This window comes from Papaver somniferum, chromosome 6, assembly GCF_003573695.1.
Source record: "Papaver somniferum cultivar HN1 chromosome 6, ASM357369v1, whole genome shotgun sequence".
NCBI classification, from domain to species: Eukaryota; Viridiplantae; Streptophyta; class Magnoliopsida; order Ranunculales; family Papaveraceae; genus Papaver; species Papaver somniferum.
The window spans coordinates 116,061,403-116,079,146 of NC_039363.1; the positions used below are offsets into that span (position 1 = coordinate 116,061,403).

The following is a 17,744-nucleotide window of genomic DNA, read 5'->3' on the forward strand; positions in this document are numbered from 1 at the left end:
AGTTACCCATCAAATGAAACTAACAAATAAGAAAAATCACAGGTAATGAGATTTCAATGTTGGTATTGCCAATTCAAATTTTAAATTGGATTAAAACAACCAATAAAGTTCTGATTCTAGTTTTTAATTTGATTCAATATGAAACAATCAATACAGTTCCATTCCAATTTTTATATTTGATTCACATATAACAATAAAATGGATCGATCTAGCAATCCAGACTGATTGGGATTGAAAACAATACAAAATGATCTGTGAGTTTCAAATTAAGAGATGAAAAGTGTTCTAGACTATGAATCCAATCAAAGTATATACCTTTTTGAGCAATTGATGAAGAAATCTAAAGGAGCCGCCTTTTGGAATGTTTTGAGAGATGTAGAGAAGGCTGCAAATCCAAATTGACATTAAGAAAACCAGTGATATAGATCGGAGAAGATGAATTTCGATCAAAGGAGGAACCTTTATGAGGAAGGTGGTGGCGTTGGTTGTAGTTTCTGTAGATGCTGATGGCGGTGGTAGTAGTATTTTCGATGGGTGCGGTGGTGGAGGAAGGTGGTGATGTTGTTTGTAGTTAGCCGTAGATGTTGATGGTGGTGGTTGTAGTATTGTCGATGGTGGTGGCGGCAGATGCGGTTATAGTTGATGATGGTGGTGGTGGAGAAAGGGAAGATCGACAGCAGCAGAAGAAAGCAATGGAAACTGGTGAAGAAATCAAATCTGGTTTCTCGAGAGCTCGTATCTATGAAGAAGACGAGGAGAAACGAGGGCAATAATGTCTTTCCTCATTAAAAGATTCTTTTTGGTCATTTGACCCAGACTGAAACCTTACCCGTCCATTTGACCCAGGTAACACTCAATTTTGACTATATAGCCCATTTTTTGTAAATTTTATGAGGTAGCATAGCGTTAGCCATATTATAGGATATTCTTTTTATCTTTCGGACACAAAATATTATTCTTTTATCATTTCATCCGCTAAATCAAATTAGGCCACAGTTGCGACCGTTAGGCGTGACTTAAGAGAATCACTTAATCTTCCGACACCTTCTTGTGATCTTATCTCACCCACTAATTTTGTTTGTTTATATTACATTCTAATCTCCTGAAAGATTGTACGAAATAGTATTAAAAAACATAGTTAAAACTTTGAATGTCATAATTACCCCATTCACATATTAATAATCAGGGTTATTATTCGTAAATAAAAAATATAAAGAAGGGTTATTTAACAGTTAAGACTGGCGGGAGCTTCCTTTCTTTTTCGATCATTTTGTATTTCTCTCTGCAATTAATGAAACAACTCTTCCCAAAAGTATCCTAGAAATTTCTCGAATATAACGCCGGAATATTACAATTTATAAACGGAACACCATACGGTTCCGGCCAAACGGATCGGCAAAAATGGCTGAGTATTTAGTACTGAAATGCGAAGAAGGAAAAGATAATAAAGTATCAATAAAGAGTACGACCAAAAGAAAGAAGATTCGTGTTGCTTCTCTTGATGTTTTTCGAGGTCTTGCTGTCTTCGTAAGCTCTCTCTTTCTCAGTAAAGCATCTTTATTTCCATTTTTTTTGGTTGATTTTAGGTTTGATTTGAGATTGAAATATCAACTACTAAATTTTGAATCTGTACAAGAATAAATATTTTTTGAAAATACAGTGAGATTGGAATGATAGCTGTAGATCAAGGACTAATAAATGACTCGGATTAGTGAGTTAACTAGGTATTTATCACTGGACAGGATTTTGGAATTACAGAAATGCTTGATTGTTTGATCATTTAGGTCATATAATGGCAGCCTAGAGAACTCGAAAATCTAATTTGTAGTCAACATGAAAATCCTGAATTGTTTGAGACTTGAATTTGGTAAGCTAAATTGTTAAATTTGAAGAAATGTATGTTTCTATCAGTATGCACAGGCTTCTTTTTACAGATCATAGATATGGCAGGTTCTTCTTACTGACAAGTTGCCATGTTCTTATCATCTAGCTCATGATATTTGTCGATTATGGTGGTTCACTTGCTCCATCCATTGGTCATTCTCCATGGAACGGTGTACACTTGGCAGATTTTGTGATGCCTTTCTTTCTTTTCATTGTTGGTGTTTCTGTGGCACTTGTCTACAAGGTACATAATTTTTATCTGAGAAGTGAATTATTCCTTGAAAGCACATCAGCTTTTTGTAATTGCATTCTAATTTAATTCCTTACTAATTAAATGGGTGAGATCTGTTATTCACGAGTTCAATAGTCTCTCTCTTTTCTTGCAATGGAAAGTCTCAATAAGTTGTTAATTGCAGAGAGTATCGAACAGAAGAGTGGCTACATGTAAGGCACTTGTAAAGACAGTACAGCTCTTTCTTCTTGGTGTTTTTCTTCAAGGTAATGTCGTGGATATCTCCGATCTGTTACCATCCATCTTCTTGTGATTTTATCTATTCCATTTGGTTAAACTCCCTTTTGATTATTCTAGCCCTTTGTTCACATGACTTGGTTGTTCTGGTTTAATTAGAAAATCCAATAGTATTAATTGTTGCATCTACCTAGTCGAGTAAGGCCAAGCTCTATGTTTGCTGGAACTCATGGTTAAGGTGGTCCCTAAAGTTTAGGCTTTTATTAATATTTCTCTATCTTCCTTCATATCTGTATCTGATCATCCAATGAGCAGCTAAGCTCACATGTTTTCATTCACTCCAGGTGGTTACTTTCATGGTATAACCTCTTTGACCTTTGGTGTTGACCTTGAAAGCATTCGGTTGTTTGGCATTCTCCAGGTATGAAATCATCAACTCCCACTGAGAGGTCTGCTAACTGGGTCACATACTTTGTTATTCAATGCTTTTATAAGTGTTATCCCATACCCAGAGACTTGCATTTTGAATCCAATGTTTTTGATGGACACTTTTCTTTATTAGATTTCTAGATATGCAAGTTCACCAGAATATGTAATTTTCATAGATGTACATTATTATTGGTGTAGCTAATTAGATAGCTCAGCATCTGTAATATCCTTTGGTAGGTAAGCTAGGGTCAAGGCCTTTATGAACACTGAAATATCCTAAAGACAAAAAATATTTGATTTTTTAGTCATTCTGACAGAATTCCTCTTTGTATTATGGGTATGGTAAATGACCAAATTCCTTTTTGTATTATGTGTATGGTGAATCTTCACTATTTCTATTTTTTTCTAACCTTTTGATCTCGAATCAATATAATGTCCTCAATTCAGTAGAAAACTTGAAGATGACATCTTGAGAAAAGATGTCAGTATAGATGTATTTTGCTTGAGTTGGATCATCATTGGGTATTCCAATCAGTCTGTCAGGAGGTACTCCAAAATTAGAATGCTACTTGGATCAGTAGAATGTTAATAGCGATGCTTCAAAGATTTCAGGAATATGACACTTAATAGGCGATGCTTCAATTATCAACTACTACTTTCTAAAGAGTTTAAATGTTAACTGATTTCTCTATTTTTCATATTCCTCTATACCTCTTGTACTGTATCCTTTCCAATTTTATTCAAATATTTATAAGAATTTGCCAATTTGATCTAGTTTTTCATTGACTGCAGCGAATAACCATCGGATATATAGTTGCTGCTTTATGTGAAATTTGGTTTCCTTATAACAGTGGTACAGAGAAACAAGTAGCAGTTTTTAAGAGCTATCTTTTGCATTGGTAATTTTTTTTTTCATAACTATCATTGTTTTGCTGCTGTAAACCTAAAGTCTGCTTAAAGCATATTTTTTTTTGGAAAATGAGAATGTATTAGAAGAACAATGCTTAAAACATATTTTTGACCATCTGCCATCTGGTTTGCTCAGTTCATGATATATATTCCTTATGAGGACTAGTGATTGCATGCTGATGATGGATCTCTCGCATTCTAGCTAACCATTGTCTTTGAGCTTCCAGCATACATCTTCTTATGGAATGAAACCATTCTTGCAACTTACAACCCGTGAAAACCCTTGCAATTTCCAGTGAAATGTCTACGGTTTTATGGTTGAATTGCCTTCCATCTTAGTCAACCAATTTATTAACCCAATTTCCTGTATCTATCCGAAAGAAAATTTGATTTTTCTCTATTTTCATTTTTTTTTTATATCTCTCTCTATCCTTTCCTCTCATCCGTATGTTTTTTCACTTCATTCTTCAGGTGTGTGGCAGTTGGACTATGCATCATATATTCTGCACTACTGTATGGTTTATATGTTCCGGACTGGCAATTCAGTGTCCCACAGTCAACATCTTCCCCCTCTTCATCAAATAATAGCTACATCAGTTACACGGTGAGTGAAACTTTTTTTCTTTTCTTGTTATAGCTGTTAAGGATATTAGGAAAACGTGATCGGACTCATCCTAGAGCAAACTCTTGTTTCTATTTTCAAATGTTGTTATGGATCTCCATGTCCAATCATCTTTCTCCTGAATGTTATTGTAACACGAAGATGATCTATTATATGTAGGTGAACTGTTCAACCAGAGGTGATCTTGGGCCAGCTTGTAATTCAGCAGGAATGATTGATCGTTACGTTCTTGGTATTAATCATTTATATAAGAAGCCTGTTTACAGAAACTTGAAGGTATACCTATCTTGAGGAACATATCTATGAAACACTGATGACTGAGGCATATCTATTAATGCCTAAGCAACATATATTCATTGCAGGAATGCAGTGATCCTGCAATTGGCCAAGGTTCAGACAGTGTACCACCATGGTGCCATGCACCATTTGATCCCGAAGGTATTTTAAGGTGGGTTGGCTAGAGTATTCAATATGTTCTTTTCTCTATTGTGTAGATCCTGTTGGTTATATGATGTTTGGTTCAATCTTGGTCTTATGCGCTAGTTAAATGCAATCCAGTTTCTTACATAGACTCTTTCAATTTTACCTTAGCGGGATGGGGGGTTGCTGGTTGCATCATTCCCTCATTGAAAAACCATAAAATATTTCTCGACATGCATAACAAGCTAGAGAGTCTATCTAAACTAACTCATAAGATGTTCAAAACTGGGGCATACAGAAAACATAAAAAATGTCACGTAGCAGAACAGATGGAAAGACTTGACAAGAGTTCCGGTTTAGAGGTTCTATAGGAGAATAATTCCCATAACTAAGTAAAAATGACCCAGTTTTTGTGCTTTATTTTCATAGCTAACTTCCTCTGGGGTATACATCATTGTTAATTTTTTACCAATTAATGAATCCTTAGATAACCACTCAATGTACTTTTCTCATATAACATAATACTATTACCCTACAGTTTGCAGTTTGGCTTCTCATACAGAATCTGTATTGTTTGTACAGTGGATACAAATACAATCTAATTGTTCAGTGCTTATCCACAATCACTTTTGCTGCTATCTTACTGCTTGTACTTCTTCCAGCTCCATCACAGCTGCCGTGACCTGCATCATTGGACTTCAGTATGGTCACATTCTTGTGCTATTAGAGGTGAGCAGACCCACACATATTCTTTTGAATTTGTTTACTTTGCTTTTAATTTTTAGTAGAAAATCAGTTATAAGAAAAAATAGGTGCAGTAAAAAATCAGAAATACTCTAAAAGGAAGACTATGAAGATTTACAACAGAGAAACTGAAATGCAGCTAGAGCTAGGTATTGAACACATGATATTAACAGAAACAGACTCACATGATATTAACAGAAACGGACTTTCTAACCTTTTCCAGTGCACTCAAAGTTGTGATTATCATCCACTTTTTTAACCCTTGCAAATACATAGTGATAGGATCTTGTCTACTTTTTGGTTGCACTCTAATTTTGATAACTTATACCACCTCCGACCCACAAAAAGTGGGTCTTTCACTTTTCTAAGCATACATGAAAAACTAAGACCCTCTTTTTATGGGACGGAGGGAGTATGTTTATGCAAATGGATTAATTTATATTAACACATTTCAGGACCACAAGGATCGTCTTCTTCATTGGGTATTGCTTTCCTTTTCATTTTTTGGCCTCGGTGTGTTTCTTTCGTATGTAGGTAAGCACTTCAACAAGCAAAGATCCACTGTGCACAAATGAATTAGAGATACTCAACAGAAATATGATGTATTATGCCACTCTACTGATGTTACATATTGCTTCTTTCCAGATATTCCCTTAAACAAATCTTTATACACCATCAGTTATATGCTGCTTACATCTTCTACAGCTGGAATCACTTTCTGTGCTTTTTACATACTGGTAAGCTCAATCAGTAGTCTATTACTTGACTGCATAGCTCCAACTGAAAGATAGAGACTTAAAGGTGCCCGTGTTTCCCCATGTTCCCAGTCCTATCTGTACGACCTTCGTAACAGTGAGGGAGTTGCACATAAAGTCCTGCATGCCAAATGAAGAATAAACAGTATTCATTTCCATACAGTTACTAGATTTTACTGTTCATAGCTGTTTCTTGCCAAATGAATGAACACAGGATAGTCCTTTGTCATATATGTAGAATTGCTTGCAGACAGTAATCACACATTATCTTTGCCAGCATATGGAGACAGATATTCATAATAGATGAGATATATGCGTTGTTCTGAATGCTTACAGCTATACATGTCGGCAAATACAAGTAAATGGCAGCCACGGAATGGTCATGCGACTCATGCCTCATGTGTTTCACATATCTCAGCTCCTAAACCAAAATCTTCATCTATTTCTAGATTATGTACTAAGCTTGGATACTTGAATTAGAGTATTTATTTGCTAGCAACCAATTCCATGTTAGCCTGTGATAGATATAGGTACAAAACCTCTTCATCATCAAAATGGATATGAATGAAGAGAAAAAACTTTGTTCAGACATGTTTTGGGGTATAGATCCAAGAATTGTAATAGTTTTTTGTACATCTATGCTTTATTTACTTTTGAACCAAAACGGGCAAGTACTATAAATTTGACCAAATGCTGAACTCAATTTCAGGTAGATATTTATGGTTACAGGCGTTTAACATCACTGCTTGAGTGGATGGGAGTACATTCTTTGTCCATCTTTGTTCTTATATCTTCGAACTTGGCTGTAATTGCAATACAAGGCTTCTATTCGGTTTCTCCAAAAAATAACTTGGTAAGAGACCTTGTACATTTATTTGTCTTTTTGTAAGTTCCTTTACATATATAAATGATGTTACTTACATTTGTCTCTGTAAATTTTATCAGATTCATTGGATTGTGACATGCTTTGTCCAGAAATAACTCATACGTCGATTTTACTACGGGTAACACTCATACTTCATCTGCTATTGGAACACATGCTTTCATATTCAAAATGTTGCTTACAACATGTATCATTCATTTATATATGTAATTATGACTAAAACCTACCTTATAATTTTGTCAGTATTATATAATTTGAAGTAGTTTTGAGTATAGATAAATAAAGTAAGTACTCGGCAAGTTAGTCTTTTCACCTGTTTAAACTACCTGTTGCCTAAACTACGAAAGCCTAGGTATAAGGATGTCAGTAAACGAACTTAAACCAATTACTTGACTCGCTATTTACTATGCCTAGAAACTGCACTATGTTAACTTATGATGCAAAAGGTTATCGGTATTATACATAATTCTTTCATCAAGCTTCAGACTGATTTCTGCTTTAGGCTATAACCTTGATATGATCAAGTATAGATCTCCTTAGTCGCATGGAACTTCACGAGTTCAAAGTATAACCCGATTCAGTCGAGGCAGAGTCAACTGTAGAACCCCTCCATCATTTTAGATCTTATAAATGTTTAGACAGTAAAATATGTAACCCTTTACACAATTCCGAGCATATTGTAGTCGGCTTCTTAAACTTAGTTTTTGCTTTTGACATGTAAAGGAAGTGAAAGTACTAATAATTGAGTTAGATAAGATTGGTGATAAGTGTGCATCCATTAACCCCACTAAATCAATAAAAAGATGAAAAGACCAGGTTGACAGTTTCTAATGGGTAAAATATGCATCTCTTCATAATTCTTGCTTATTGACTAACTGTTGTAGACAGACATAGTTGGACAAATATTCTCCTAAAACAGTAAGAAGAATACCCAATGGTCATTTCCTATCCCTGTCTTAGATTCAATTTCACACTTCCAACAACACAATAATGAAAAGATGAAGCGAAAACTGAAAAGAGTAGTACTGGGATAGGTACATCTATACATAATATGAAATTGGAAGTATTATGTAGATGTAATTGGACATTTTTTAAGTGGATCATCATGAACTTTTATAGTGAAGGATGTTGGATCACTAGGGTGCAAAATATTTGAAGAACAGAAACAATAATAGAAAACAAAATTCTTGGAATCTTAGTACAATCAATTTACAATACCACTCAGTGACTAAACTCCAAAGTCTGTACATAAATGGGTAAAAATACAGAGTCAAGCCAACATCAACAGAAGGGACCACCATCACCACCACCTAGCGAGTCATCCCTCGACGCGTATGGTGGCGGATGACTTTATTTAGTAATTATGCCACAGCTGCACTGGACTTGCAAAACTGAAACAGAAGGAATAGCCTTTCGCTGGGAACCTAGTGTTGTGTTCAGCTTATCATGTCCTTTTTTAGTAGTAGTGGAGATGATAAGTAACTAGTTTTTGTCGTCTCCATATTAACACCTTTTCTAGGCTTTTCTTTATAGGAGGGAGGGACATCTTTGTTGTTTGTGTTCAATTGGTGCATGGAAGGAGAACTTAGATCAGTCGAAGTTGTGTATTTATAAGAACCAAGAAAAGCCGAAATACTAGTAATCCCTTTCCAGGAACTCCACTTTCAGGATTAGACCATGTTGATGTACACACTCATTGTGCTTTGAATTTTAGTGTCAAAATTTTGAATGAAGACTGAGTTCATCGACTTTGTCTTCCACCGCACAAGATTACTACTGTGTAAAAGACCCCCTATGTACATGAATGAAGCTATATGTTAGTCAGAAAGTACGATAGCCTAGAATGACCAAAGCCTAACCTAACTCCCAGAGCAGGTTTTTGGTGTATATGGGGAAGGCAGCTAGTAGTTGTAAAGTGGCAGTACGTAATTAAGTAAGTGAATATAATCTCATTGTCTTTGATATCTTTTCAGTACGTCTGTGACTTCCCATCGTCTGTTTTCTTTTCTCTGTATTATGATACGGCAAACTAAAGACTTTATTATTAAGGCAAAAGATATACACGTTAACCGTTAAAGCCACAGACATGATATGTCAGCAGCAGCTTCTTTTATCAGAAAGAATCGAGTCGAGTCGAGTTGATGAAATCGTTCGTTTCAGAGCATGTGAAAGAAACTTAGAATATAACAGAGTTTAGAGAATTCCACCGACAATACACCAGGTGCGAGTGGGAGTTTAAGGTTGCATATAAAAAGACGTTACTTACAAGTAGAAGAAGGGAGCATGCCCACTCCTTTCAGAAAAGAGGAAGCACCCTCTCCCACAAATTGAGGAGGTTTTGGCCCTACAGTTTCATGAAGCATCCGGGACTTTAGAGCTTGAATTGATGCCTCCTTATCAAACTAGTCCTGCACTTTCTTTATCCATCTTTTATGTTATGGTTAAGACGAAGGCTTCAAATATAAATACAGACACATCTTTGGAATGGGTAGATGAGTCATTGTACCAGCAACAGTCATTCATTGCTTTCATGAGTGTTTACTGCCCGGTTGGCAGCAAATTTAAATGGCAAAGTTAGTTACACCCCTCAAAATGGGCATTGCCATTTATGCAAAGTACGTGCCCTACTTTGCTTTGATTATTATGGATGGAAAGGGTAAAAGACTGTTTCCATCTGGTTATCAGAAAGTAACCATTCATTTCTTTTGGGTTTTACCCTAGTAACTTTTTAGATGCCTCTTCTGTGATTCCTCTCTTTCACCCATCCAGAATCCCATTTCAGCTCTTAAAACATAAACATGGCAACAAAATGCAAGGACTAAGTTCAGACCCTTTTTTATGTTACCTCAACTGTTGTGGCTTGTGTTCGGAAATGATAGATATCATCAATATATTTTTAGTGACCCACCTACAACCATTTGCTCTTCTTGGTCTTAGAGAAGATCCCCACCATGCAACTGGTGAAGTTGACATGTCGTTTTGTTTCTCACAGGATTGTTAGTTGTTAATGGCTTAGAATGACCTTAATTCTTAGGTCTACTATAAGGTTAGTGCCAGGTTTAGTGTAAGGTGAGGGTTAAGGGTTGCAAAAAAAAAAAAAAAAAAAATGGCACGCCGCATGACATTTTTGATCTGGCACTATCGCAAAACTAATCTTTTTGTTTTTTTTTGGTCGGCTGCATAATCTACTGCACTATCATTTAACCAGATCATTTATCTACTAAAATGAGATGATCTATCTTGACCTTATACGTATTTTTTTTCCTACTCCTTACCAAATTAGGGACTATTAATAGTAAAAAGATAGGGTCTTGAAGATAACCGAAAGTGTCTCAATTACAACCACAACGTTAGGAGAAAATTAAGTACGAAAAGCAGGCTGAAATCAGCAAATTATCAACATCATAGAAAATTATAAATAGAGGGATGTGACTTTGGAGGGTGCGCATTATCTTGTTCCCTTGGTGGGTCAAAAATATAATAAAAATGAACTTATCACCAAGGACCAACTTGTTCTTTCCTTTTCTCCTCTCTTCTCTTTTCTTTGATTAATGAATTGGGGTTTGGTTGATTTTTATTTCTTATATAAGATACCCTAATATTTTAAAATCAATGACCTTAAATAACCTAAATAAATCCCCATCACAAAGCATCATTCTTGGCAGCACTGCAGCCATATCAAGACAAATATATTGATAGAAATATAGCATTTTTTTACAAACAAAAGCACAAAAAATAGGATCTAAGCCAACTTTATATAAGCTATCAAATTACACGCATAGAATTAGTAAACTAAAATCCTAAGCAAAATATATATAACAATAACCGAAATGAAAATTAAAGAACAGTACTAGGGAGATTTTAAAACAACATGGAAATGACCTTTCCTTCTCACAAAGCAACAAAACGGATACTGTTTCTTTTTGGTTATATCTCTTTCCGGAAGACTATTCACTACAATCTAGACTGCATGGTAGAAGATGTGGTCCTGATCCTGTACATATGGAGGAGTGATGCGGAGAAAATTTAAAGTGATGCCGCTGCTGCTGCTGATCAAGCTAGTACTGCATGCTTGCTCTCAAAATGGGGCAGTTGATGTTCTTTGAAGCGTAGTCTTTTTTGGAAGTTGGTGTGCTGCTGCTGCTAGATATAACTGTCCCAGTACCACATTAACAAACGCATTAAATAATTTGCATCAACAACCAAACTACTAATTCAATAACAAATTAAGAATGAAAAAAGAATTATAGTTTTTTGTTATTTTATAAAAAAAAATTAATAGAATTTCTTGGTACCTGCTGTTGCTGTTTCCGGAGCATAGCATTTTCTTCCATGAGATTTGCAACTTCAAGCTCCAGCTCATTTGTATAAGCCTGAAGAATAAAAAAACAACCCAGAGTGTGAGAATCAAAGACCAGCACAAAGACCCATTCTTGCAGAGTGGACAGAAATGAGAGAGAGAGAGAGATTCCTGTTTCCGAGCTCTAGAACGGGCAGCAGACTCTCTGTTCTTGATCATTCTCTTATGCCTACGATCCCCAGTACAGTTGATGTTGTTATCATCAGTTTCATCAGAAGCTCTTCTCTTGTTATTAGGGAGAGTTGAATTCCCAAATGCTTGATCAAATGGATGGGATGTATTCAAAGCTGAAACAAAAGAAGGTGAATCGATAAAACTAAGATTGTTGTGATTCAATCTTGGGTTCGGACGAAGTGGGTGCTCATCACTGTTATCATCCAGGTATGGAAATTGCTGATCACAGGCTGAATTCAGATTAATGGTTGGTGGGAGCGGTTGTGGTTGTGGTTGTGCTACCGGTACTGGTGGTGATGGTGGTGGTGGTGGAGGAGGAGGATGAACCTGACCAGTTGAAAATCTTGAAATCAGCTGGGCACCTGTTTTTGGTTGTTGTTTCTGATGACTTTGAGAGTCTTTGTTAAACGGTCTAGCTAAAAACTCTTGGAGATTGCTGATGACAGGAAAAGTTTGTGAAGTAGCTTTGGGTTTGGGTAATGGAATACTTGAATCTTCCACTCTAATGGGAGAGGAGGAAGTGTTAGTATTCTTATGATGAATACAAGTAAGATTGATATTATTCCAAACTTCTTCCATGGTTTTTCTTCTTGGGTTTCTTAAGATTGATGAATGTGATGAAGATGGAGATGAAGAAGATAAAGACTTTGCTGATGATGAAGATGAAACTCTATTGCCATGGTCATCCACTCTTGATGACCACATCATAGTAAAAATAAAGACTTGAAACAAAGAAAGAAAATCAACTACAACTCAAACAAAAGCTAACTGTGAATAAAAGAGTCTAACCAAGGAACAGAACAAAGGTGGGTTGGGGTTTTAGTTGTTATATATAGTGAGATGAGGATTCTGAATCTGATTGTGACATAAATGGAAGATTTCAGAAAGAGGCTTCTCTTTTTTCTTTGTAGAGAGACTGGGTAAGTGAACAGAGAGGAGATGATGTGTATGTCCAATTGGAAATAAGGTGTTTTTTGGTTTTGTCCAATTAGGAATAACTTGTGGTTTTCAAAATGAACATTTTTTCCTTTAATGCACACTGGATAAATGCTGCACCCACGGGATTGGAAGATGTCAAGAATCAAGATGATACTAGAAAAGGAGTGGTTTTTTATGTGGAAGAAATTATGAGACTAATAATACTTCTATAAATATTCATGAAGAATTCATTTTCTTTCATCATTTGATGGAAGAATGAATTATTAACCATGAAACTAGCTTTTATACAAAAAGAGTAAGAAAAGGACATGTTTTTTCCATGATTTCTATCTGCCACGCGGCTTCATATGTTTGAAGATCCCAAACCATCGACAGTTTGTAGAGTGTCTATTTTTGTAATATCAAGCTTCATCATTTACAGATGTGTTTTCTTTTTCTGATTTGAAGAGAAAATGATTATTAATAAACCTCGTCAGATTGGGGTATACTCAAACTAATTGGGGTATACCCAATAAGATAAAATCTTGTTATTTTAAAGTAAAACCAAGCCACCCCTTCACCTTGTATTTTATAAATGGTTAATATGTCTTTGATTAATTAACACTAAAATTCTGATTAGGTTAATAATTGAGTTTAGATTAAAATTTTGTAATTATGAATTCAATAGATTAAACCTTTCATCTGTCTTATCAGTTCGATTTCGATCAAAAAATTTGGTTTAGAAAATGTATAAGGTCGCCAAGGTAAACGTTTGAATAAGGTGCCGACCAAAGGTTGTCGGCAAGGTCTACTTTGAATAAGCTGCCGACGAACAGAGGCCGACATGGTTTTCGGATGCAGAATACCCCGACCGATTTTCGGCCGGAAGGGTCTTTGAATGAAGAATACGCCGACTATCTTGGGTCAGAATTTTACGGTCGGCATGGAAAAATTTCCTACAATGCTGGCGATCATATGGTCGGCATGCACATAATTTTTAACACTGTCGGCTGACCTGTAGTCGACATGATAAGGATTTATAACCATGTCGGCATGTACTTATACCAAACAGAAAACAGAATATGGGAAGATGTAATTCACTTTATTCATTCAATTTTGGTTACTACATTGATTGAAGCATAAAACCTAATCCTTGTCGATGGAAAAACGAATGCACTTAGCATGTGCATCAAGCCTTTGAACCCCTAGGCGACCCTAGTGGACGAGTTATAGTCTCGTGAGGGCTTACATAGAGGTATACCCACAAAACCTATCCAAAAACTTCTAAAGCCATCAATCTTCCTCTGACGAAGACGATACAACATCCAAGTAGTCCGGGTTATCCTCCGGGATTCTTTCGGCCAAGAAGTGATAGCTTGCATCAAACGCGAATGCTTCCTCCTTTACCTCCAAGTAGCGCGCTTTCACGACTTCGTGCTACAAAAACAAACTTACATTTGTTAGTGGTGTTTCATTGGAAGATAAAAGAACATGGATCACGTAAAACTAACCACAAAAATACTCACAAATTGTGCAATGGACAAGGTGCAGGGGCGAGTGTTAAAAATCCGAGGTTGGAGAGCTAAAAATGCAAGCACTGCATTTTCAATGACTAGGTGCTTCTCATGCACTTGTTGAACACTTCTTGCATTTGGATTCCTAAAGTCTTGGATAAATTTGTTATGTACCCTAGCCCAAAAGATTGTGGAATCCACCCTTTCGGAGGATTGACATCTAAGTTGTTTTTCCGCATACCAATGCTTTGGTGATTGCCAAATCTTCATTTGAATCAAATGAAGTCATTGTTGTTTGTAGGGAGCTATTAGGTGAGTTAGATGGAGTGTATGATGATATGAGCTTTAGAGAATATATGGAACTATTTGTATATTGTTTTGTAGAGAGAAGTAGTGTATTTATAGGATGGTGGCCAAATTTGTCCGTTATAGTGCCCAAGTACAAGTCAATCAATGAAATTGTACTTGCAAAAAATTTGAAATTTAAATCCGCCGGCACTGTTTTATTTCACTAGTATGCCGACTAAGTAAGGCCGACAGGGTCTGAAATTTGTTACCATGCCGACCTGATGATGATTTTAGGCATCAGGAGACCAGTTTCTTCTGTGTATCCGCCGGAACTGTATTGGGTCATTAGCATGCCGGCTAGGATTTGGCCGGCAAGGTATGAATTTTGTTACCATGCCGACTTTATATGATTTTCGGCATTAGGAGAAGTTTTTTCTTCTGTGTATCCGCCGGAACTGTATTGGGTCATTAGCATGTCGGCCAGGATTCGGCCGACAAGGTATGAATTTTGTTACCATGCCGACCTTATATGATTTTAGTCATCAGGAGAAAGGTTTTTTTGCCACACGTAGCCGGTAGGGTCGATAACATATTACCTTACCGGCAAGTAAACAGCCGGCTAGGTAGGAATCGTATTATCTTGCCGACCCTGGTAATTACACAATTTCCGTTGTCAGAACCAGCAGTCTGACAATTCATAACCTTGCCGGCCTTGGGGCAGTCGGCAATGTAACTTATAAAAAGCATGACGGCATAAGTATTGAAACTTTACATATCTAAACAAACCATTCATTCAACAACTAGAAATCGAACATTTTTTGTCCAAAATACGAAAACATGTCCCATAAACCTTAAAAAAACATTTGTCCACACCATTAACTTAAACATTTGTCCACCACAACATAAACTAGGAAAACATTCATTCACCACGACCACGACCTCGGCCCCGTTTAGGAACACTACCACTGCTACTACCTTCACCACCACGACCGCTACGAGCCCTCTTTTTGTCAGCATTCAGCTTGGCTTGTGCTTCCCTCCTAGCTTTTTCTTCCACATTTACTTCAGCCTCAAGTTGCTTGAACAATTCATGGGCATCCTCATTGTCAACATTGCAAGCATAGTCAATGTGCTTGCTTTGCTCTTCAATCGACAAAGGCTCTCCTCTGTCTTTCGCGCAACACAACACCTTCACAAAGGTCTTCAATTGCTCCTTCTATTTTCAATTAAGCAATAAACAATTAATAGAATGATTCGATAATGTAATCTTAAAATAGTAAGAGCAACTCTAAAATACTTACAAAGAACTTAAGACTTGTTGCTGGGTCTTTCGATGCCATCTTCCTCTTACGAGCCAATTCTTCAGCAGTCATTTCCCAAATCACAGTAGGACGAGCCCAACCCAAGTACCACGCCATGTATTTCTCACTAGCTTCATGACCGGTGGTCACCTCGTCCAAAAGACTCACATCGATTTTACGGCGACGTCTACTGTCCCAATGTTCTTGAGTTGGTGCTAGATCGTAAGCGACGTTAATAGTTTTTTGGGACGTGCTGCATTCAGCCATGTCCACAGTAAAGAACGGCTTTTTTTCATCGAAATGAGGTTCTTCTTGGACGTAACCCAATTGTCGCGTTACCCGATGTGGAGTGTACATTGAATATCCATTATATATAGTCATCAAGGGTCCATAATATAATGCAACTTCATCTCTCATTTGGATTAAACCTTTAGTTCTAGCATCTCGATACGGATCAAATATCACCTCCTCCGCAGTCAATTTGTCGATGGCGTTTCGGAGTTTCATAAGATTTTGCGGCATTTCCTTATCCTGGTGTACCCTTAAAACTGTACCTTTGCGCTCTTGGCTTATCAACCGCAACATTCGCATCCACTTTGACGTAGGAGTTGGTTTTGAACAAAGAAGGGAAGTGCTCATATATCCAAATCTATGCAAAAAAAAAGTTTAGTAAGAATATTATCTTATGAGAGTTTTGCAAATATAAATGATTTAGACAATAAAATTACCTGTAAGAGACATGTGTTTCCGTTGACTTGTTTAGTGAGTGCCATAGAACATTTTTTCAACTCATTGTTCAAGAAGGCGACCACCGCAATACCCAAAGAATACTCATGCATCTTATCTAAGGGATCCAATAGTTGCAAATAACTGGCCTCGACCAAGCTTCCGGAACTGTCGGGAAAGATACATTTGCCCAGGACGTATAGCAAATAAGCTGACGCGGTAGCATTGATTCGCACCGGGTTCACCCTTCCTTCCTTATCAAAGATTTTCTTTGTCTCCCATAATGTGTCCCTCAACTTCTTCATATTAAACTTCTTTCTTAGACGACCATCCTTCATCTCAAGAACAGACTCCGTCTCAATCTGATTCCAACCAGACAATTTTCTGGCTCAATCTGTAAATATCCTTGAAAGGAAACTTATTATCGAATACCTCAGTGACTTCTTTTCCATCAACCTCGAGGCCTAGAATGTGTTGAGCATCATCGGGAGTTATCGCCATCTCACCGAATGGGAATAACATTGTATCAGTCTTTTCGAAGAACCTCTCACAGAATGCAGATACGATAACTTTATCATGCTCAATATTCGAACTCTCCACCGCAGGCCACAACCCGGAGTTCTTGACAATCACTTTCATCTCCTCACATTCCTTGTCAAGATCCCAAGTATTAGTCACTGAACACGAAGCTTGGCGCCTCATGAGACGGACGGCATGCTTGTGATCCTAAATACCAAAAAAACAAAATGAAAAGAAATACAAACACTTAACGCAAATTTAAGATAGTTACACACTTGAATAAAGAACAAAGACGGATTGAGATTACTTACGATAGTATTATGGATCGTACATGCCCATGAGTCTTTGTATCAAAAAAGAACTTTTCCACCATCTCTTGGGTCCCCCTTGGAAGCTCATCTTTTTTCAGTGTAAGCATCAAGTGACGGGGAGGCATGTGAGAATCAGCTGGTTTAGTGACCACCCTCTTCCTCGTTCCGGTTTCGGTTGAAGTTGAAGTTGAAGCTTCGGTGGGTTAAACAATAGCTAGAGTTTGTTCTCCATCTCCTTCTTCTTCTTCTTCTTCTTGTTCCTCCTCCTCTTCAACAATTTCATCTTGGATATTCTTACCTTTATCTTCATTACCATCATCATCATAATCATTACCTCCTCCAACATCAGGCATGTCTTGATCACCATCATCATCATCATCATTGTTACCTCCTCCAGCAGCCGGAGTGCTTTCATAAACATCATCATCATCACCTCTTCTACCAGATGGAATTAATTGGTCTTCATCTGGATTCTCGTCTGAATCACTGGGTTCAGTTGGTGGTTCAGAATCATTCGT

At 37.0% G+C, this 17,744-nt stretch overlaps 2 protein-coding genes across 2 annotated transcripts; one reads left to right on the forward strand and one right to left on the reverse strand.

Annotated features, from left to right (window-relative positions):
* Positions 1-1,259: 1,259 nt before the first annotated feature.
* Positions 1,260-7,404, forward strand: LOC113286074 (heparan-alpha-glucosaminide N-acetyltransferase-like). The gene is made up of 13 exons (XM_026534792.1): positions 1,260-1,527; positions 1,991-2,128; positions 2,301-2,382; positions 2,698-2,774; positions 3,575-3,681; positions 4,163-4,295; positions 4,473-4,589; positions 4,676-4,761; positions 5,396-5,462; positions 5,933-6,011; positions 6,123-6,214; positions 6,942-7,085; positions 7,178-7,404. Exons 1-13 carry the CDS (start codon positions 1,402-1,404, stop codon positions 7,211-7,213), a joined length of 1,284 nt encoding a protein of 427 aa, XP_026390577.1. The 5' UTR covers positions 1,260-1,401; the 3' UTR covers positions 7,214-7,404.
* Positions 7,405-10,842: 3,438 nt separating this feature from the next.
* On the reverse strand, positions 10,843-12,822 carry LOC113288977 (bZIP transcription factor 27-like). The gene is made up of 3 exons (XM_026538138.1): positions 11,587-12,822; positions 11,411-11,488; positions 10,843-11,268 (listed from the first exon to the last, which is right to left on the reverse strand). Exons 1-3 carry the CDS (start codon positions 12,355-12,357, stop codon positions 11,194-11,196), a joined length of 924 nt encoding a protein of 307 aa, XP_026393923.1. The 5' UTR covers positions 12,358-12,822; the 3' UTR covers positions 10,843-11,193.
* Positions 12,823-17,744: the final 4,922 nt, after the last annotated feature.